The following is a 22,755-nucleotide window of genomic DNA, read 5'->3' as shown; positions in this document are numbered from 1 at the left end:
CATTCAGTTTTTCTCTACTACACAAGCCTGTCGAAGAACTAAGAAAGCCTCTTCCCCTAGCAACAAGTCATGTTGTACATGCTGCTTATTCAGCTGCAAACACAGCTTTTATCCCAGAGGTAATGGACTTAGAGAAGGCTATTCTTAAGCACTAATACGCTAAAAGGACTCAACTACTTTAATTTCAAGCCTAATGAGGCTCTCCTGTGAGCTATTCATTTTGCTACTTCCATGAGCCATGCACACTTGTACCACATCCAAGTAAATAAAAGGAAGGAAGAAAAAAGTCATCTTGACTCGGCCCTGTTAATGGACACAGACCTCCTACAGGGCTGAAATTCCCTTTCAACAGCAAAACAGGAAGATCATCAAAAGCCCATCACCCACACAAAGGTCAAGTTGTAGAAAAGACCAATTATCACACAACTGCTTATCATCCCTAATTGTTTGGAAAATTTTACAGCATTGAGACTGAGTGTGGGATGGAACAAACTTGAATTCTGGTTTTCTCAGGCCACTCATATTGACCTGATCATGATTAGTCTAATGCACAAGTGCTCCTATCTGACAAGATCAAGAGATTATGTGAGATTACAAGGAACAGCACCACTGTTACTCGTGTGTCACCTGGGCAATGAGCCCATGTGAGGATACACACTCACTGTACCTTCCCCTGTGGCCACCCAAGAACCTTTAAAAACACACAAGGGGTTTGGTTGCTAACCCCTGGAGGACAGAAAGCTATTTCTGGTCTTTGAAAGCAAGGTGAAAGACAGCCTTTATTTTGTGTGGGGAAGAAACCCCTACTATTTTCTCAATATCTGTGTACTTTCTATATTCTATTTCTTCATCTACAAACAAATTTAAGTCTTGGCTAAGTCAGGTAGTGATGATACGGCCTGTGCTGCTGCTAAAACTTCTTAATGCTTTACTGAAAACACAAAACAAACACAGGAAAAAAAAAATCAAATTAAGACACCATGATTCAGTGCTGCACTTCAAGCCACTGACATCAAAATAAAACTTCTAATTCCCAAGTCACTCTTATTTGATTTGCAATCCTCTAGCTCTGTCTGGCTGTTCCTCATGTAATGCTGGCCCAGCACATAACATAATGCACAATGTGCTTCTAGATCCCTCCTCTCTCTTCTGCCATGACAAAATGGCTCTCTGAGCCTAATTTGATTTCCTGCTAGCTCAGTCCTGACACCTGAAATCCTTCAGCCCCTTTTTCTTTTCCTCGTGGCTGTTTACAACACAGAGGTGGCAGCCTGCACAGGATGCCTGACAGACTGGAGAGCAGAGTGATGGCCAGTGGCAGAAATGCACCACCATTCCATCTCACCTCAGCTGCTCCACAAAGCCTGGAAACCTTTTTCTACTGATTTTGTTTCATCTCATTCCCACTCCCATCAATTTTCCCAGCAAAATAAGCTATAATAAAGTTCTTTGCAAAGTCCTCAGACTCTAAAGCTTCTACTACACAGCCACCATGTTCGGAAATGTCCATCTTATCAAGAAATAGTAAGAAAGAAATCCAAATATCTGAAAGACCTCCTTTCAAGTCCAAGCCATTGCTGAAGCTCAAGTTCTTCTCTGCTAGCCAGCATGACAAGCAGCTCAGCAGGCACTGAGCATTTACAGTTCAGTTTTATACAGAATCATTTCCAGATGGTCACGTGCTTTCTTCAAACCAAGAATATTTTTTTTCATCATTAATGACTTACTGAGGAATTTAATTATCTGCTGTACCATCAGGGATGACATGATAAAGCAGTGAACTGTAGTTTTAGTTTTTCAACTTGTCTGAGAAAGGAGACTTTTTCATATGGTCTGTTTTCATTTCAATACTGAAAACTTATCAACCATGCCCTCAGAAGTTTATTCCAAATTTCATTTGCACATTCAGGTAAGTAATTTTAGGCAAGCAAAAAGCAATCTGACTCACAATCTAAATGCACAGGCTACTGAGACAGTCTTTCACAAGTCAGTGTAAACATAGTAAGAAATGAGAATTAGCCTGTAAGAAAACATCAGCCTCTGGTGTGAGCAGAAATGGAAGCAAAACCAAAACTGCCTTATAAAAGACAGCAGTTACCTACTAAAATCTATCTGGCAAAACCAGCAGTCACCCCACAGCCTGCAAACTGTGAGTGTTGTCTGAAACCCAGAGTTTTATCTCAGGTTACCCGACCAGAAGGGATCTGAGCTGGCCAAGTGCCTGCGCTGGCTCTGAGCAGGGCAGGGGGCTCACCTGGAAGAATGCTCCCCTTGTTTTTAGCACTTCCTGCCCAGCACTTCCCTGTTATCTTAGGAATCCTGCCATGAGCCTCATCCCCACAATCAAGGACATCCCTTCTACTCCCCTGAGCTTCATTTCCTACTGAGGATGATGAATGGTGACAAGTCATCTCTAATTTATTGGGACTGTTATTATCTCAATCCAGAACTGTTTGGAGCTGTCACCTGCTTACTCATTTTCTATGTGCTAGTAATATGAGACAGGGGAGACACTTCTGAAAAACTCATGCAGGTGCTAGTAAAAATCCGGTGGTTAATGGTTGGATTAAATTATTCCATTGAATTCAACAGGGGATGATATATTCCTTATAGAAATGTTTGGAGGTCATTAAACATTTCAGTATATTTCCAAGAAACTTCCAGTATAAAACAACAGTGAAATTTCCGTTCCATCATTTTAAGTGATGGACAATCTTTCCATAAAGGTTGTGAAGAATTTTAAAGCTGGAATAAATGGCTAATAAATTTGAATGTTAATCTTTATTCCTCTCTTTAAGCAGAAATCAGGCCTCAGTTTCACAATCTGATAAAATAGCACAGCAGCACTATTTGCCTACACAGAAATGTGATGAGAAGTGCTAATACAAGTCTCAGGAAAAGAAGAAGTGGGCAGGTTCCTGCACCACATATGCTAGCACCCCAAAGCCATGTCCCTTTTCCTTCAGCGTAACATCAAAAGCATTTTTGCACAATACTCATTATTCTCTGTACATGCCAAGATGGGAAAATCTACAGGAACTGAACACCCATCAGTCTCTAATATCACAGTGCTAATATCTATCAAACCATGCATGTGAGAAGAGGCTCATTTTAATTTATGACACAGGCTTAGACTAGGAGAGCACATTTTTCCAAAAATGAGTGGATACATTTGGCTAAGAAAGGGATCTGGCAGTGCTCCATTACATTCATGTGATTTTTGCCAGCCCATTCACCTCATATGATACTGCCAGAGTCAGTCTCTCAGCCACCAATAAAGTTAGGAGACAAAACCAGATCAGATGGGCCTCACCTGATGCTAAGTGACTGCATTCATCCCAGTGTTATTATGCAATTCTGACAGATGTCATCTCTTAGAAAAACACTTCACATAATTGCCCATATGCAAACACTTGATACATGTATTATTTCACTGTGTCACTAGCTCCCTCCATGAGACACTCTGTAAGGTCCAATGTAATTTACCATTGCACTTCGTAGTAAAATATCATTTCTGATCTCAGAAAGTTACAAGAAGTCCTTCATTTTTACTGCCCCACAGCTGATGGTACAGGGCCCTTACTCATTTATTTCAAGACAGGGCAGTTAATGTTTCTTTCAAGAAATTAGAAATAATGAGTTAACAATAAGTTTTCTTTCTCATTAACCCCACACAAAGCCTAAGGTTCCCTCCTGCAGGTAAGTGAAGTAAGCAGTGGAGACCAAAGAAACAACCATCAGACAGGAAAGTGCTCCAGCGAAGAACAACAAAACTTCAAATGCCAATTCAGATTCCTGCCAGCTGTGCTTACATCCAACTTACTGCTAATTTAGAGAGAATACAGAGAGCATCTTGCTCATCTTTAAAATGGTCACAGCTCTCCTCACAGGTGGCTGGCACATGACTGTCACCTCCAGCAGCCACCCTGTCATGCTGTGGAAGAGGGTATTACTATCCCAAAGCACTAACTCGCCCCACTTGTTTCCCCCAGCTCTGGCACACTTCCTAACCAACTAAAAACACACTGAAGTCAACATAAAGTAGTCAACAAAGCACATCCAAGCTTTTAACATTCAGATCCACATACTCGGAGGAAAGTTTAGAAAGGCCATTTCCACCACGGTGATATCGTAGACAGCAAGAGCCAGGCTGCAATGAACAATTACCATTTTCACTGAGTCTTTATGTGACACACTGCCCCCATTCTCTGAGCCACAGGGAGCTCAACCCTTTTTGCCCCTTACAAAACACACTCCTTGGGTTTAAAATGACATTTTTCTTCTAGGAAGCCAACTGTAGTGTCCCCAAGTTCTTTCATGTGAATTAAAAAAAAATCCTCATTGCTTTGCTCATTTTCACAGGGCTCGTTAGGTTGCTTATGGATGCAAGAACTGAATGCATGGAACTTCTCATTCCTTCTTCTGAAGGAATGTTTCCTCTACTTTACACAAAAAGGCATGCCTCGAGTGACAATAACAACAAAAATGTAATTCCCAGAACTCACTATAAAGTACCGCTAAACCAAAAAAAAAAAATCCAGGGATATTTGTCTGTCTTGCTGAAGACAGCCTAGCATTTGCAATTTCTCCTGAAATGACATCCCAACCTAGGTTAAAAATCAGTGTCTCAGCTTTTATAACACCTGTGACTTAAGTGACCTATTTTTTCTATTCATGCATCTGACAGTTTTGAAGAGCTCTTACCTTATTTAAGTTTTAGCATGCCCCTGACAGAGTCCACAGCTTTTTCTTAAACAAAAACCATTGCCACACACAGTGCACAAATGTGTGCACCCTACTGTGCACGTAATCTACAAATGGAACTAAACAAGTGATCATCAATTGCATATAATCCTTTTTCTAATATTCTACAAGCCTCTCACAAACATCTGTGTATTTTCAAAATATTAAATGTAATTGAGTCTTCTTTCCAAATTGTATTTAAAATATCATCTCTACTTGCTTTTAGCAATTTTGCAGTGCTTTTAAGCTAAAAAGTGTTTATTAAATTATCCATACACTAAAACTAACTGTGGATAATTGAAAATACCTGAAAACCACAAGCCTAAGCTCTTCCTTTTGGGATACCAAATTCCTCCCCCAAAAACACTGCACAAGTCTTCATATATTTTGAAAGTCAGAACACAAGTAAAACTATGTGAAACTACAGTTCAGAAACTCTGCTGTTCATCCAGATACCTGCCAGGATTTGGTAGGGCAGCTGGTAATTTAAGGATGAACATCTGCCCAGATCTACACCCTGAGACTTCCTGCCCTTCTCTCTCCCCCATGACACTTTTGTTCTTCATGAACATTCCCAATACCCTCCAAACCCCAAGCACTTTTTTTTGGCACTTGGTCCTTCCACTCCACTTAAACAACAGAAGGGTAGGAAGAACATGAAAGGAAAGTGTTACCTGGAGTAATCATATGGTAAAACACAATTGTATTCTGAGCATGCTTTGCATCACGCTGCAAGATCCAAAATGGGACTTGACACCAGAGCTACATGACAAAGGCATTCTAGTTTTTGCCACTCAGGACAAATGCAGGCATGAAAAAAGGACCACTCTCCTCACACTCACCTAAAGCATGACTTTTTCCGGTGTTATTCCTCCAGTCCCTTTGCTGGTACGCAGGAAAAGCTGTAGCGACCTATTTTGACATTCACCCCTCATTCTTATTTGTATCTCTTAGTTTTTCCCTTTGCTTCTATGCATACAAGGCCAAAACCCAAAGCTTGCTTCTTACCTACCTGGTTCCTAGAGCCTCTGTTCTAAAATTATTTCTAGTCTTTTTATCAGGCTCGACATATAACATGGCTTGTCCCAAAAATTTGGGTTTTCTTCGAAAGGCTTCCCACAAAAACACTGGACTCATTCTGAAAGTAACACAAACGTGGATCTTTAAAGCATCATACTGGATCAGTTTCACTTCAGACAGGAAACCAAAAGAGACATCTTCAACACCCTTCCATTGAATCACTATCTTCAGCATTTTCTTTTCTGACAGTCCTTAACATGTGAGCTACTCTCTCAAGGAAGCACAGCTTCGTTCCTCCTCCCCAGCTCAACTTCACCACTGCCCAAAACCCAGCCAGACTCACAGGCAGTCTGAGCTCAGCAACCCTTTCTGAAAACCTCCCCCCTCTCCTCCATGCACTGCCCTAAATAAGGCAGGCAATAACAGCATTGCCTGCAACATTGCTACTATTTGAGAGAAATGGAGCCATTTATGTCAGCTTTCCAAACTTTCAGATAGATAATTGTACCCTTAGATAATCTCGTCCTGTAATGATTCACACAGAGTGAACCCCACCTTCCTGCAACATCACCTTTTGGGTGCCCAGTCAGAGGCTGTCTCAAGTACTTACTTTTGCAGACATCTCTTTCTCTCCTCTCCCAGCCCTGACCATGGTATCTCCCAAAGCAGATCAGAGTTTTCCTCTCTGGAGGGACTTTCTGCTACCTCGCTCCTGCTGTGCACACACTGGTTGGATTATTAACCGTGTAAGCAGTTAATAAAGAAATCTATCATTGAACCTTCCTGCTGACTACACAGGCATTAGCAAACTCCACAAAGCACAGCAATTCTTTTCTGGATGGTACCCATTATTCACAGTCACCCTACATAAAAAGCCTTTATGCTCTTCCTGAATGTTTGCAGCGCGCTGGGGGCCTGCTGGACGCAGCCCACTGGATAACTGGCAGCAGGGTTGCCTTTAGCTGGTTTCATTCTGCAGCCTCATGTACCATTGCTGGCAATGCCACCAATTTGAGAGAAGCATGAGCACTATTCTAAAAACTCATTTTACTGCCTGCTTTAACATTATTTTTCTACTGTCAAATGTTCATTTAGAAGTGCCTACACAGCAAGATTTAGAGATCATCCTGCAAAAAAGCATTTTTCTCCCTCTATCTTCCACAGAGGATATGTTCATGGGCTCTACTGTGAGCTGCTGAAGGTTTTAAAAACAACAGAGCTGAAGTGTTTTGTGGGAAAATACTACAAGCCAAATGCTGAACCTAAATGCTATTTGCAGATGCACTGTGCTCACAAGGTGAGCCAAGCAGAATAATGCAACCAAATAATTATCCTCTGAAGAAAACAGAGAATGTGAGTAGTGGTTAGCAAATTAATGGAAGTCCTGCCAACACTTCAGATCTGGAAGTTTAGCTCTTCCTCCCCACACCTGCTGAGAAGCCCTGGTGCAGTTCTCCAGCCTCTCATTTAACATGCTCTTCCCTCGAGCTCTGGTTACATTCCTCTAGCCCACACAGCACAGCTGAAGTTTCTCCCACAGCCCCCTCTGACCACTTCACCCTCTCTCCCAAGGTCAAATGCTCTATTCGGGTCCAAGCTCCCACAGCACCACATTCAAGCCCCTGATCTGAAAGAGACTTTACATGCATGTCATTAACCTCTCTCTGAAATTATTCCTGCATGCACCCCCTGAACCCTGCCAGCTCAGGTTTGTAAGCTACGAACCCACCTTGACTAGCTCACATTGAGCTACTGTATCCCCAAAGCACTTTTATTGCTGCAATGACAGTACCTGGCAGCATCTCCTCTGTCTCTGCACCAGGACTCCATTCCCAACAGCACAGAGATGGCACAGCAGGGTGATGGGAATCCATCATCCATGCCCTGTAAAAGGTCTCAGTCCTGATACATGGATGCTACCAGAGGAAGCCAAGGGTGACCAATACTTAAGGGCCCTTGACTCTTACCTGGCTCCTATTTCCCCAGCCCTGCTCCTCTCCCAAAGCACAGTGCAGTGAGACAGAGAAGGAGAGGAGCAGCAGCACACTGTGAAAGTTTGAATTGAAAAAAAAAGTAATGTAAGTTGAAACAAAACTACAGAAGGGACACTGTCTAGCAAGCTACATATCAGTCAGCAGTAGTACCTTCTTCTGGCAATCTGAGATCTTTAAAAGGAATGATACAAGCTCACTTGTGGTGAACTCAAGATTTTCAAAGTAATAGAAGAGGGTCTGGAAAGCATCTTGCATTTCAAAGTCCTGTAGCATACTGGAGACAAACAACTGCTGGTCCCTGCACTGAATCCAAATCACACTGCTGCCACTAAAGAGAACATCACACAGCTGCAACCAGGCACCACTTCTGAGAGCTGCACTAAATGCCTCAGACTTAGCATATTCAAGCATATTCAGAAAGATATTTGAGAAATATTAGAATATTTGAGAGAAATTATTATTATTTTTGTAAGTACAGCAAACATGAATCATTCAACTAATTAAACCCTTTTAACTTCTGAAACACAGGTGATTTCAAACAGCAGTATTGGTTCTGCTGGTTTTATAACTCAGTTATATCCAGAGGCAGCAAACTGAGCGGGACCCAGCAAGGGAGAGGACACAGACACATCTGTAGTACAGACTCCAAACACAACACTGTTTCAAGTCTTTGAAGCCACTCACATATACAGCTATTCTGGGTATTTTCAGCAGGACATAACCATAAAAAGTCTCAATGCTGTCATCTTTTGGGAGACCAAGAAAAGCACCAGCAACTTAACCTAGCAGACCTTTGGTTTAATTAAATACTTTATTAGCAAAACTATGTACTTATTTATGATTCATATTTAAGAAGACCAAGAATACAGCTGTGTTGTGAATGCAAGCCAAGGATGGGAATCTTGGTTTTGTGTTTTCAAGTCAGCTTAACAGCTTAATTAGCTCTACTCACAATGTTAAATACTCTCAGAATGACAATTAAACCAGCCTTTTGTAACATTCAGAGCAGTGGATGAGGTTTTTTTCACTCAGTTAATTGGATACTTCTTTCCAGTGTAGCAAAAGGACACCAAAATAATCTCTGTGCTTACTAAACCAACTGTTACACTAAAGAGGTTAAAACAAATGCCATCAGGCACACTTGTTTGTTTTTAGAATTGGCTGTAGTCTGTTTCTTGCAGTCACAAACGGGCCTGGTGAGAAAAAAACAAGGGTCATAACGCACTGGTCCTAAAATCATGATTTCACACCTGAGTAAAGTCCACACTCACAAGTGCCTCGGGAAATATAAACCTCCAGCTTGCAGAGGAGAAGTGAGAAGGACTGGGCCTTATCTTCCCAGTGAAAACTGCTCCACAGCCACCAGTGGTAGCACTGACATCTGCTAGACTTGGGCTTTTTATTGGAACAAGTGCTTTAATAGAAATTGAAGACAATTTTCAAGAAAAAAACCTCCCCATTTCCTCTCTAGCATGTCTTCAGCATAAAGCACATGAATCCTTGTCTCCAACTGGCTCAGAACAGTTTGATTACTCAGAAAATGCTTTACCTTCACCTTGGTATGAACCAGAGGGCAGAAATTTACCTTATGCTTCTCTTCTTATTGTCACATTATAAATGCCAAAGATTCACTTTCCTCTGTACCCTCCATCCTCAGCTTAAGCTAACCTATTAAAAACCAAGGCAACTGGGCAGAAAGCTAAAAGTCAAAAAACTTCAGTACATCAAAAAACTCGATACATAGGACCTGTGTGTTTTATTTTTCAGTTGTGACTCACATTTCTTCCCAGATAGTATTGGTTATATAAATGACATTATATAAATACTGAGAGAAAATGAAGAAACACACCTGGAATAACAATCAAACCCATGAAGTAAAAGGACAAAGATCTTCTGTTGATCCAAAGGTATTTAAATGCAGCGTGTGTTTTACAGCCTAGGCTGTGAATGAAATCTAACACCAGGCTTCTTCCAGACCAACCCATGAACTCTCATGCCAACAACATCCCTTCAGGAGCCCACCATCACACACATCTTGCTCAGCCTCACCCCCAGGAAGAGCTTTTCACTCTTTTTCACCAGGAAAGATGCTTTTTCATGAGGAAAGATGCTTGGCGGCAGGAGTTTGGAGACTGCACGGAATTTAATACAACTTCACTATAGGAAATCAAACCAGTTTGGTGCTCCTGGGACAGATCTGGCATTCCTGAGAGTCATGAAGAAGGTTACAGCACAGCAAACTTCACACTGTTACATCTCCTTTCCTTTCCCAGCACCACTATGTGCCTCATCCAAGCACTACCCATGGCCAAGCTCTCTGCTCTTAAACATTTATGTAAGGAATTGTGAAAACACATTGATCTCAGCTGCCTTTTTTCTTTATTTTTTTCAGAGACGTGCACCAAACACCAATCGTGCTAGCATTTCTCATGGGGTGTTTTCTCAGAAAGTCCCTCTAGGCAATGTTTTCCCTGCTGAAAGGGATTATTTCTGTAACGTGCAAAATTGGTTTATGTAGCACATGATCTGTCTCATCCACATAGAACTGGATCATTACAGGGGATTTGAGAGTATGCAGATGAAGAGGTAATACTGCAGTCAACAAAAGATATCAAGAAAAGCAGTGAAGCTCACTCCAAGACACTGTTAGTGATTCTGCAGTACAAATTAAAGGTTTTATATGAAGCGTACTGAGCAACAACTTCATTTGCAGAAAAGATATGAGGAGAAACACAATATATATATTATTTGCTAAATATGTGATTAGCTTGCAAAAGCTCAACAGTTTCAGTAATGGCTGGTATACAGTGGGATAAGTATCACTTCCAAGTCCAGGGAGGACTGGGAAATCTGGCATATGAACACTAGGCAGTTTACGGCAAATAGTAATTTTAATAAGAACGACAGGCTGAAGTTTTTAATAATATCCTTTTTCCATATGAATAGTAAATCTCTTCTTCAGATGTGGAGCATTATTTATTGCTCTTTAAGTGAGGAAAAGGAAAGGAAGGAAGTGGGAAAAATCTGCAAGTGTCTCTCATTCTGACTGGGCTCCAAAACATGTAAATAATTCTCTATTTCTTTCAAGAAGTTTCTTCTGAGATCCCCACTGTACTCTGGCAATACACACATAGTAGCTTATTAAAGCATCAGCTCATATACTTAAAAACACAGCCTTGTGTCTGTTTTCTATCACCTGCATGACCAGATCATTACAGTAATGCTCAGCTCATGTCAACCAGCTTCCAAAACACATCTATGTCCATGAAAGTCCTTAGTACTCCTCAATTGCTTGTGGTTATTATTCAAGAGTAAAAGAGTGGAAACACTGCAATTACTCACTCAAAGCAGGAGCACTTTGTGGATACCTGCATAGACTTTTAATAGATTTCATTCTGCAGTCCAAGCAGTAAAAGAGAAAAGTTCTTGTTAGCTCAACTTCTGTGCTGCAAGCCTGCTGGAAAGGATGTCCCTCCAGCATTAGAAGTTAATTTAGCTGCTTCTGGTACTATTCAACTCCTGGACTCCCTTCTGAGGCTGCCAACACAAATACCACCTGTGAAGGCCATTCTCATAAACTTGTTCCATGCAAAGGGATTTGAAATGTCTGGCTCAGCTCGTCAGGGAACACGTGGCAGCCCAAAAGCTCTAACAACCAACACACACAGGAAGGTTTTTCTTGCCCACAGTGTCCATGTTAGATAGCACATCTTCACCACACTGCTGTGTTCAAATTTGTATAGGATTCATGTCATTTCCATGTAACAGCATTCATTCAGTCTAGCTGAATCAAGATTAAATCAGTGGACTTTTATGAATGCTGCTAAAAATTATTGCTAGGGTAAGTTCTCAATTACTGCAGCAACAACATTAAGTAAATCCCTTAGCAATATGCAAGGAAATAGGCAAACACACCTAGGATTTCTTTATTTTGGGACATTAACTGTGGCCTACACAAGGTAATAGAACCAGCTGAACTTTTCCACTACTAAAACTTCCCTTAATAGCATATGCTAAACTAAAAACTATCAACAGCAACTTTAGGTTAAGAGTTGAACAAATGTTACTGAATTTCAGCTGTCAGGCTCCAGAACAAAACATCCTCATCCATTCATTACCCCACATGTTTGCCCTTAAATAAGAGAGACTTACCACATAGCCTCTGCTGCCCAAATTATTGGAGTGTGAAAAAAGATCAAATTTTACAATGGTTAAGGTTCCACATATGCTCTAAAGAAAAAACATTAAGTTTACTTAAAGATGAATCTCAAGGCTGATTTTCATAGAATTTCATCCTGTGGCCTCACATGTGCTGTGTAGCACTATTCACATTAGTTGCTTTACTGCTTCTATTAAGCAAGGAAATCTAAAGAGAAACATCAAGAGCAGACCACTGCTGTCCCACTGAATATGACACAAGGCATTACATAGTGCAGTGGAGTTCATAAACCACCAACAGGATTAGGAATTTAGATTAGACAAGAAGGTGGTAGTAAGAAGACAATCAGCAACAAGCATCCAACATAACATCAGGTATATTTTTTAACCAGCCTGACACCATCCTTACTCCTCTCCACAAAACTTCATTCATCAATTAAATATACATTCATTAGCATTCACCAGAAATGCACTTTTCATTTGGCAGCCAACAGAGAACAGAAAAAGACAGTGTATCTCCCCTTGCTTCCCTGTCCCAAACCCTGGCACGGGTCAGAAACAGAGAGGAAAGGAGGGAGGGAGTGATGGTGTGAGCATAAAGGGAAATACAGAGCTCAAGGCAGCTACAGACTGGGCAGCCCCATCACGATGGAAAAGCAGCTCTGTACTGTTGTCCTGATTTTTTAAGATTTTCTAAGACTTCTGATGTTTACATTCTTGTAGCAAACTTTCTCACACACCTTCTGTAAATAACTTATTGTTTTGCTTTCTTTTATGGAGGATGAGAAATCTGATGGACTGTTGGTTTGTCCAGTGCCATTGGAGAGGTGGCACTTTCACCCTCCAATCCACTGTCTCTTTTTGAAAACTATAAATGCTGGAGTCAGAAAATAAACTTCTCTTTTCTTCACCTTGAGAGCAGCGGTGTATGCGCTTGTGTTGTTTCGTGTCCTATAGTGACACTGTACCATGTAGAGCTTCTTATATTTGGAAATCCTGCCTATCCATGAAAGACAAGGAAGCACACCAAGAGCTGAACTTCACCATTAGCAAGCTTTTACAAACAAGCCAGTTCTCTGGTCCCAGGAAGAGAAAGGTGGGGGCAGCCCTCCGAACATTTGGACTAGGCAGATGCACTGGCAGCCAAGACCTGAAATTAAGCTGTTGGCCAGTTGAGATCTTATTAGAGTGCCTCTCTTTTCCAATCTAACAGCAGGTGTTGGCTGGGTCTAATGACACACACAGTTTACACAACACATGGCAGTGTATTCGAGAGCTTCAGCTCTGACTGCACACACATGGGTCAATGGTGCTGGCACTCGCAGTCAGGGCCACCAGGCATTCCTGCTTTGTTCTATTATAAAAATATTTACTGGAACTAATTTCCCACTTTGGATTGAGTAAAGATACACAAGTCTGGGAGCATGTATTTATTTTTCCCAAACAGCTCTGAAAGAGGACTTGGGGCAGTACTGACTGCCACACAAACAGGCAGACTCACGTGGGATCACATTTTCTTTACCACCCTGCATTTTCAATTTGGTTATAACAACAAAAATTCCCCGTGGAATGCACCAGTTGAAACACCATAGAACGTTCACATTCCCCACCTACAAAGCTGTCTCATTCCACTGAATTTTGAAATTCAGTCACTGGACCTGTTTTCTGAGGTCCGAAATGAGACAGCCACGTTCTCAGTTTGGCATAGCTTGGCATGGCATCCAGGCCCAGCGTGGTGGGGAAGGGGGTGTCAAAATGCACTTAGAAGGGTGATTGTGGAAAAACAAACTTTTAGTCTTAGTTCCTTTAGAATTGAAGATCTGCTCAGGCATCCAGCATGCTAGGGGCATGGGGAACAGGAAGGCAACTCTTCAATCTGGTACTTTCGAAGTTTTCAAATGGGATGGAGACACTGAACCATGTTAGCAACAATCATATAAGCCAGAGCTTTATGAATGTTACTGGCACTGGGAGAGGAGAGGGGCACAGTCATTTCACTAGCCAGTATATTCACAGGCAAAGGAAGACCAGGAAAAGTGGGAGCCAGAGCTAGATCTGAAGAAAGGGAACAGCAGCAATGCAAGAAGGACAAAGACTGCACCTGAGAGCCGTTTTAAAAACTCAGTCAAGTTCAGGGACCACGAAAGGCTTCAAGCCCTTGGGAATGAAGCATGCACAAATTTCAACAAATTGGTATAACAGCAGGATACAGCAGCTTGCAGATGTTGCCAGTACAGTCACAGCAATGACACGACTGCTACATGCATATTTGACTAAAACAGACACTGAATTCCCCTTGCATTGCACTCAAACCTAAAAACCATCCTCACAGCGGAAGTGCATTTTCAACTGCATAAGCTGGGGCAAAACATGGAGCAAGAACTGCACATTTTGTGGCACAGACTCCTTGCACAGTGTTTAGTAACACTCCTGTAATTAACATGGTAGTTAATGCTTTGGGAAAAGCTTTTTTAATTCCTGTGAAAATCTGTAAGACTCCTGCTGGGCCAAGGCCAAAGACTTTTTAAAGGAACAAAACAAAGAGCAACTACTGGAAATTCAAGTTAGCATTTTTGATCCAAAAGAAGTAGAAAAGGGGATTAAAGTTGGAATTTGATCATCTCCAAGTTGAGTACTTCAGTGATGGATCTTGTTGCTATTTGTCTTGGGCTGAGAACAGAAATTCAGTCCTGTGAATTTGAGAAACCCTTCCCCAGCAACAGAATAACAGCACTAGAAGTACCCTGGTATCAAATAAACTCAGTCTTATCACACTAATCTCTCATGTACAAAATTCCCAAGGGTATCTACTGACCAAAGTATATTACACCTCTAAAAGTACTTATATAAGCCATTGAAGAAAAAAAATGTGTCTCTAGGAGTAAGTTGCTGAAACCTGCAGCAGTAAATTACTTGGAAACTTAGAAAGGTATTAGAAATAGCAGAACTTTCTACTGTACATAAAAGCTAAGATTTATCCTTTGATAACCCTCCCTGTATTTCAGAGATTTCACTGCTTTAGTTGCAGAAGCCTGTTTATATTCATGCAATTGAGGAGCCATTCATGGAACACCCAAAAAAAGAGCCCAAAGTAGTTCTGAGCCTTTCCCTTCACCTTCCACTCCACTGCATTCACATGAGCCATTTAAGGTGTTTTTCTTGATGGATTTTTTCATGAAGGCTTTTTGTTTATTTTTTTAAGTTCCATATTCACCACTACTCAATTACAGAAAGTATTCCTGGTAAATAGTTTGATATCTGGCAAACATCAGTACTGATGTCAAGAAAATCCTATTTAACTTCATCCAGTATATTAAGTTTCTAGTGAAATTCCTGAGAAACATCTATCAAACCCCACCCCCAGCCCCACATTTCTTGTGACACCTGCATAATTTCATTTAAATTCTCCTTTTAAAGTTCACAATAGGTTTGCACAGGCAAGAGTTTACCCTGCAGCACCTGTCCATCCCAAAACTGTTTCTACTTTCCTAGATTAATAACAAGCATTTTGCCTAGAAATGGAAAAACTGAAATATCATTATCAGTGGCTTGGACATTCCTTGCTGTTTTCACATCAAGTTCCTGAACTGGCTTTGTGGATTTTCAAGCAAGGCCCATGAAGCCAAGCGTGAACTCCGTGCTTCACATCCTTCCCTCAGCATGACTGAGGGAGATGCTCTTAAAAATTAAAGCAAAATCTGCTGAAAAGCTGTTTCACTTGCTGTGATGCTCATCAGTATTTACACAAAAGCTGGTTCTTGCTGCTTCCTAGAGACAAGGACCAGAGTGCATACTCTGATCTCCCTTGACTGAAAATGCTCTAGGCAGCAAGGAGAGATCACAGTTCCTGTGATGCAGTTCTCAAGTGCATGTACAATTAGGTTTTTGCCCTCCACACAGAAATGTTTTCCACTCCCTTTTAACTTATTAAAAACCATGATGATCAATCTTTAATCATATTCAATACTAATACTGAAGGATTTTCCCTGAGAGGCTAAGATACAAAATATGTATTTATCATAGTAATTTCTATTTACATTCATTAGAAGCTTGATTTTAATTTAAAAATGCAGCTGCAGTTTATCAAGCTTTCTATTAATGCTGTTAAATGGATTTATCGGTCGATGAAATTTTTACACAAATTGCATTAAACGGGGAGCAGTGAATCTGGCAGAGACACAAAGAATAACAAAGAGGTGCTTCTACAAGAATGTTAACCAAAAAGGTGTATGTTAATCAAAGAAGGTGTAGCCACCCCAATATACAACACTGGTACACTGTTAACAACAGATGAGAACACTGAGGTACTCAACTTCTTGGCCTCAGTCTTCAGGGGCAACCTGTCTTCCCACACCTCTGCAGTGGAGGGACAGCAGGACCGGGACTGGGGGAGCAAAGTGCCTCCCACTGTAAATGAAGATCAGGTTCACGGCCACCAAGGAACCTGAACGCACATGTGTCTGTGGGACCCGATGGAAGGCACCCCAGAGTGCTGAGGGAATTGGCTGATGCAGCTGCCAAGACATTCTCCATGATATTTGAAAATCCATGGCAGTCGGTGAAGTCCCAGATGATGGGAAAAAGGGAAGCTTTGTACCCAGTTTCAAACAGTGCAGAAAGCAGGATCCTGGGAACTGCCAGCCTGTCAGCCCCACCTCTGTGCCTGGGACTGTCATGGAACAGCTCCTCCTGGAAGCTGTGCTAAGGCACAGGGAGGATGGGAAGGTGATTTGAGACACCCAGCACAGCTTCACCAAGGGCAAGTCCTGCCTGACCAACCCTGTGGCCTTCTGTGATGGAGTGACTCCATCAGCAAACAAGGGAGGGTAACAGATGTAATTTATTTGGGCTTCTGTGAAGTCCTCAGCATGGTTCCCCACAACATCCTTCTCTCTAAATTGGAGATAAATGGATTTGATGGTGGGACTGTCAGGTGGATAAGGACTTGGCTGGATCCAGAGGGTCGTGGTCAAGTGCTGAGTCCCAATGGACATCAGCGACAAGAGGTTGAAACTGTGACTCTCTAAGGTCCCTTGCAACCCAGGCCATTCTATGATTCATTTTACATTTTTTCCAGAAATTAACACTTCAAAATATATTTTTTTTGTACATCAGAGAACATCTTTCCCTTACAGGCAAAACAGTGACCTGTAAGACTGCAGCTGCCACTAACTCACTTTCAGTCAACAACCAATTCAAGTATCACATTGAGGACTGACACTTTTCCACCTCCCTGTCTCATCCTAGGGCCTAAGATACTGCAAGCCACTGAATACCTTCCAGCATTACTTAAGCTGAACAGTTAAGAGCTTATAGGGATCCTGAGGATAAAAACTGCATGGCAAACTGTTCAAACTGGAACACAAATTTATAAACTGAAACACTAGATCCTTGTCAGCTTTCAGACATACAGCAAAAGTGTTTCCTGAAGGCTAATTCATAGCTTTTCAATATCTCTCTGCTGTACGCACCTCAAACTCAAGTCCATAAACCAAGCTGAGTCTCAACAACATTAAAGAAACTCAAATGCTTTTTAGACTGGATGAGCTTGTTCATTTACAACCTAATACCAATGATGTTCCATCAGTACAAGGTACCAAGCCTTGCTCCCACTTCCTCAGTAACACTGGGAGAGTGAGACAGCAAAACTGCAGAAAGGAGACAATGCTCCACATCTCCCTTCTCCTGCTCACAGAACCACAGGAAAAGCAGAATGTCTCATTGGCCAGCACTGACTTCCTCCTCCCAGCTGCAGTCAACCATACACAGCTGGAGAGGTTAACCATAGGAGAGAGGAAAGGAAGAAAGGATTTTCATGGGCTGCATTTAAACAACAGCTGTACTGTAGAAAAGAGAACGCTAAATCCTGATTTCTTTCAGCTGCCCACATTTCAAGCTTGAAGAACTGACCTTCAGATCTAGCATAACACTAGCTTCCTAAAGCACAAAATAGTAGAAAGAATTAAGAAAGCAAAATCCAGTATCACTTCCAAATAGCAGAGACAGCAGATTTATCAGAAATCAGACTTTATTCCTTCACATTGCTTGCTCACTTATTTGTTAAGATTTTTTTTCTCTTGTGGAATTAACTACATTATTGCTATCCAAACACACAGAAATGCTTTGCCAGATCCTCAGAGATATTTCAGGGATACCAGAGCAAACGACAGATGCTAATTTATTGATAAAACATTACAAGGGAAAGATCCATGTGTTTGATGATAATAAAGAATCAATGACAATTCACTGACCTTGACTGCAACAGCTGTGCACTGCTTTTTCTTCTGTTGTTCTTCACTGGCTCTGTGTGCCTGTAGGCACAGGTTGGCAGAGGCAATTCCCCACTCTCACACTGATAGCTAATGAATTTTAAATTTAATAGCCTTGACGCCAAGGAGATGTACGCACACTGACTAAAGCATATGTGGTACCCATCTCTGTTACTAGCAGGAAACGAGCCTGCTTCAGGAATTCCAAAGCATTTACTGATGGTTTAGACACAAAATGTTCCTCCTTCTCTTTACTTCCATTATACACAGTCACTTGGAGAATAAAGTCTGACAGATCACAGTATTTTTCTAAAATTTGGTTCCATTCACATCTGCCTCACTTTCAAAAACACAAACATTATAGCGTAATATCTGTTATAGACTGAACAGAAGCCAAGCCCAAATGTTAAGCAGACTGGTGCTCAGGACACCTGCTGAATTTTACACCAGAAACTGGATTCTGCTTTTCTCTAATTCACATTAACATGAATATAAGCTATGAACATAAGCTCACTAGCTTGTCTTGTCCTCTCCTACTATAGTTCTTCCACCTTCTATAAATATATACATATATATATATATACACACACAATTATATTTACTGTATATATACATGCAATTAGAATATTCCTCAGTACAAGTAATCACTGCTCTCTGCCTCCCTCCAAACACAACCAACCAGCAAGCAAAAGAAAAACTACAATCTGATTTGAAACAAAACCTCATTAACTTTCCTCCATTATATTATTGTCTAAAAGAATTACTTTACATCTGTAAATCGTACAGACTGTACAATCCAGTAGTAAACAAAGAGGTATTTATCCTAAATACAGATCCGATATAACAAAATATGCTTGCCATTTCCTAATATCCCTATGCACTGAAAATTCATGTTATCAGTGGAGTTTTTTGCTTTAGCTCTCCACAGCAAGAACAACAGGGCTCCCAGAAGGTCATAGTGATTTTCTTGTCACAGTTAATGCAGCAAACCCTTCAGTGTAATGGGAAAAAAATAGTTCTGTGTATGGCATTGAACCTGGGATATATTTCAGGCACTGACACTTGTGCAGTTTGTTTCGGAAACATTTCAAAAGCTACACCAAGGTGAGCTATTGACTGATCCCAACTTGGACAGGCACATTAATTTTCCAAACCCATCAGCATACTTTAAGTTACACTTCTCTCAGCACTTTTCCCACCCTACTTTGTATTTCTTTATGAACATCCTTGAGACTAAAGTGGAAAATTCAAATAAGCTTTTAGTTATTTCACAAGCTGCTACCTAACCTATCACAAGTATCAGATCAGAATCACCACCTCCATTTGACAAAAGGGAAGCAGCAAAGCCAACAGGATATTTCTGAAGCCATCCTACAGGTCAGTAGCAGTTGGACAAGAAGATAATTTGGGCTCTGGGCTGTAGAAGGTTCCATGAAACACAGCATTATGCCACCTCTTAAAAAGCCACTAAGTCTTTGCATGCAAACATCCTAGCACATATCAAGTACCAGGGAGCAGAGTTATATTCTGGAAATCCAGGACCTGGCCCACAAACATTTTACTTTGATGGCTGCTTTTTACACTCGTGATTGAAAATATATATACAGGGGAAGATACGCTGTATTTCCCAGAAATTATTAATTATTTCATATTCAAAGTAGTCATCATATAATATAATTTCTGTAAACACACAGTGTGTTACTTGATTAACATATACTATCTGAGAAAACTTTATGGGAAAACAGCTACCAAGACGTGAAATAGGTATTTAGAAATTAACTCACACTTTGGAAACCATTTCCTCAAGACTGAATACATTTCTTAGCATGTGCACCATAATGCAAGGTGTAAAGTTTGGCCAAATGTCATGCCTGTTCCATACAGGAAGCTGGACTAGATGTCTTTTACATCTCTGAGAACTCCCTGTGAAACTCCATACAAAAGGTATACCATCAGAGATCTAGCAGCCATAAAAAATACAGGTGTGATGATGATATTTCAGTACCTGCACAGAAGTAACTCACAGATGTCAAAGCTTTTTTTGAAAGTCACAAACATCTGGAAAACCATTAATACATGAGACTATCATACCACTGTAGGTGCAAGCAGGAGATCCTTACTATCAATAGAGGCTGACCCAAGAGGCAGCAGTATTTAACTCTATTCCTCTGGTACTCTGGGGCTAGGCAGCCCTGAAGCATGCTGATGAAAAAGCTAAATAAATAGGAAAAGAAATGGGGAGTAAGGAGCAGTAAATCACCACAACAGAACCAGCCAGGCACACACTAGTCTGTTCCATATTACAGATGGCAATGTATTCAGGCTAGGGTCTTATGTGGGAAGACACAAAGCAGGGATACTCTGCATAGTAAGCAGAAAAAAAAACTTTAAAAAAAAAAAGCAGTATTTTTTCAAATACAGCTTATTCATCTGCCTCAGTCAAATCCATCTGACTGATGATTTTTGCTACTTGAACTTCCTCTATACTCCTCTCCTTCTAAAATGCAGAAATGAGAAAACCTGACCTGGGAAAGGAAGTTTTAGAAATGAGTCTGATGGGGAAACCACATTAACTGCCAGGGCCTGACTCAGTGCTATCAAAATCCCAAATCCAACACTGAGCCAGTGACAGAGATGGAGAAGTTTGGTGCTTTACACTCCAGACAATTCTGCTTGTGTTAACTTACTTTCCTCCAGGACCTCCCATCCTATCTCCTCCCTTCACTTACCAAGGGCTTGGTTTCATCTTCATCTTTGAAATAGTAGAGCTGGTCCCCCCTGAGGACGAACCAGCGCGTGTGCCAGGTCTTGACGAAGCCGCCCTGCTTCCGCAGCCACCCGCACTTGATGGCAACGTGCTGCCCTGGGCTCAGGGCTGGAGCCTCTGAAGAGCCATTGTGTTCCTCCATACTGGCAATGGGCAACTCTCCTGTTGGGCAAACAACAGGAAAAGGTGAAATTATTAGATTATTATTTTATATAGGCAGTAACTGGGGCTCCTTTCAACACAGCTGGAAAAGAAACAGGCCTCAGTTACAGAAGTGTGCTAGATTTGCCATCTGCCTGCTTGTTCTCTACTACTACTACTCCTCACCTATAAAATAATAATGAACTGCTAAAAAGGGGGCAAAAGTATGTTCAACTGCTGTGCAAGACATTTTGACCAGCACTGAAGAAGACATCAGCTGTTTTTTGAGGTAAGGTCTGCTGGGTTACAGGCAGTAACAAGAAATGAACTTACAGCACTTCCTCTGACTAAGGAAAGCAGCTGACTACTGGAAGTCCCCATTTAAAATTCCTTGCCAGGCTTGGGGCTTTCAGGAAATGTTTAAAAAGCCTCTGCTTCACCAAAGCTTAATTTTAACCCACCAGACAAGAGGGGGGTTTTTTGTTATTATTGTTGTTGCTCCTTTTACTGAAGTCTATTTAAAGGAATGGGGACAGTAAATGCAATAGTTGCACATCACCTCATACAGGCAACCCCTGACTGAAGTGAGTGTGTGCCCAGACACTTGTTATAGACATCTGGCAAATCATGAAGAATTTTGGCCCATCTTAAGGCACAAGAACTGTCAAAACTACAGCTGAATTGTGGAACTGAACTTGACAAAGTTTCATGTGGCATTTTGGGCCTTGTTAAAACTACACCTTTTAACCATTTCTGGACAGTCATGACTCTTCCTGATGGATTTTGTACATACAATCATGTAGTAATGGGCTTAACCTTCATGGGCAAAAAGCTTTTCCGGCTCTCCTATTAAGTCTAGAGCACAAGCAAATGATTTTGAGTTGCAAGTTCTGATATTTCCAGTTAAAATATAAATCAAACCGAAACCTACATGTGCCAAAGAGTTTACACTTAAACAGAATAAAATGTGACTATGGCCACAAACACAGCAGTGTGCAAAATCAATCATGAAATTTCACTAAGTGTTTGGAGAACAACATGTTTCTCTTCTTTCCAGACTGGAAACCTCTTGCCTCGTCAGGAGCTTGCACAGCTGTTAGGGCCTAGAACAGTCGGCTTTTTAGGTAGCTTTTTGTTTCCAAACATCAGGTTGGGAAAAGAATGAAATATTCTTCACATTGCAGGCAGCAGACTTAGTTCTGACTAAGAACATCTAGACTGAAGCTTCATGTTATCACTTTAGCAAAGAGGGTTAGTGAGTCCAAGCCTGGCACTCCTGCTCTGGGTCCCTACACAGCAACAAGACCTTCACTGAACATCACTGACCATCAGCACTGCCACTGCAAAGGGATGTACTCAGTTTCTAAAGCAGACTAGAAACACAGATAACACACTCATTTGACAGATGAGGTCATCCCTCTGACAATTAATACACAGTGTTACATCACCATAAAATGAATCACAGTAACAGAAGGAATCAATAGATTCCAATCAGAAGTGGTTTTCAGCCCTTTTTTTCCTCTGGCTCCTTCTTCCTACTGATCACACACCCCCTTTGGAACAACTTCTCCAGCTCCACCTCTCTTGTGTGTTTACAGCTTTTTCTCTTTTAATACCTCCTCACAATCTGTTTTCATGTCCCTGCTCTGGGCTAGATCCTAGA

At 41.2% G+C, this 22,755-nt stretch overlaps 1 protein-coding gene across 1 annotated transcript in view; it reads right to left on the bottom strand.

The window, feature by feature from the left end:
- Window positions 1–22,755, bottom strand: part of ARHGAP24 (Rho GTPase activating protein 24) — a 182,647-nt gene that overhangs the window by 132,039 nt on the left and 27,853 nt on the right. Inside the window, exon 2 of the mRNA XM_054293693.1 lies at window positions 20,914–21,113. Within this exon, the coding sequence (XP_054149668.1) occupies window positions 20,914–21,093 (180 nt within the window). The 5' untranslated portion in view covers window positions 21,094–21,113. The remainder of the gene's footprint in view (window positions 1–20,913; window positions 21,114–22,755) is intronic.

Source organism: Melozone crissalis, unplaced genomic scaffold (genome assembly GCF_028551555.1).
Source record: "Melozone crissalis strain CALT ecotype California unplaced genomic scaffold, PUWL_Pcris_2 ptg000006l_1, whole genome shotgun sequence".
Classification (NCBI taxonomy): domain Eukaryota; kingdom Metazoa; phylum Chordata; class Aves; order Passeriformes; family Passerellidae; genus Melozone; species Melozone crissalis.
This window is presented reverse-complemented; position numbering and strand designations above follow the sequence as displayed.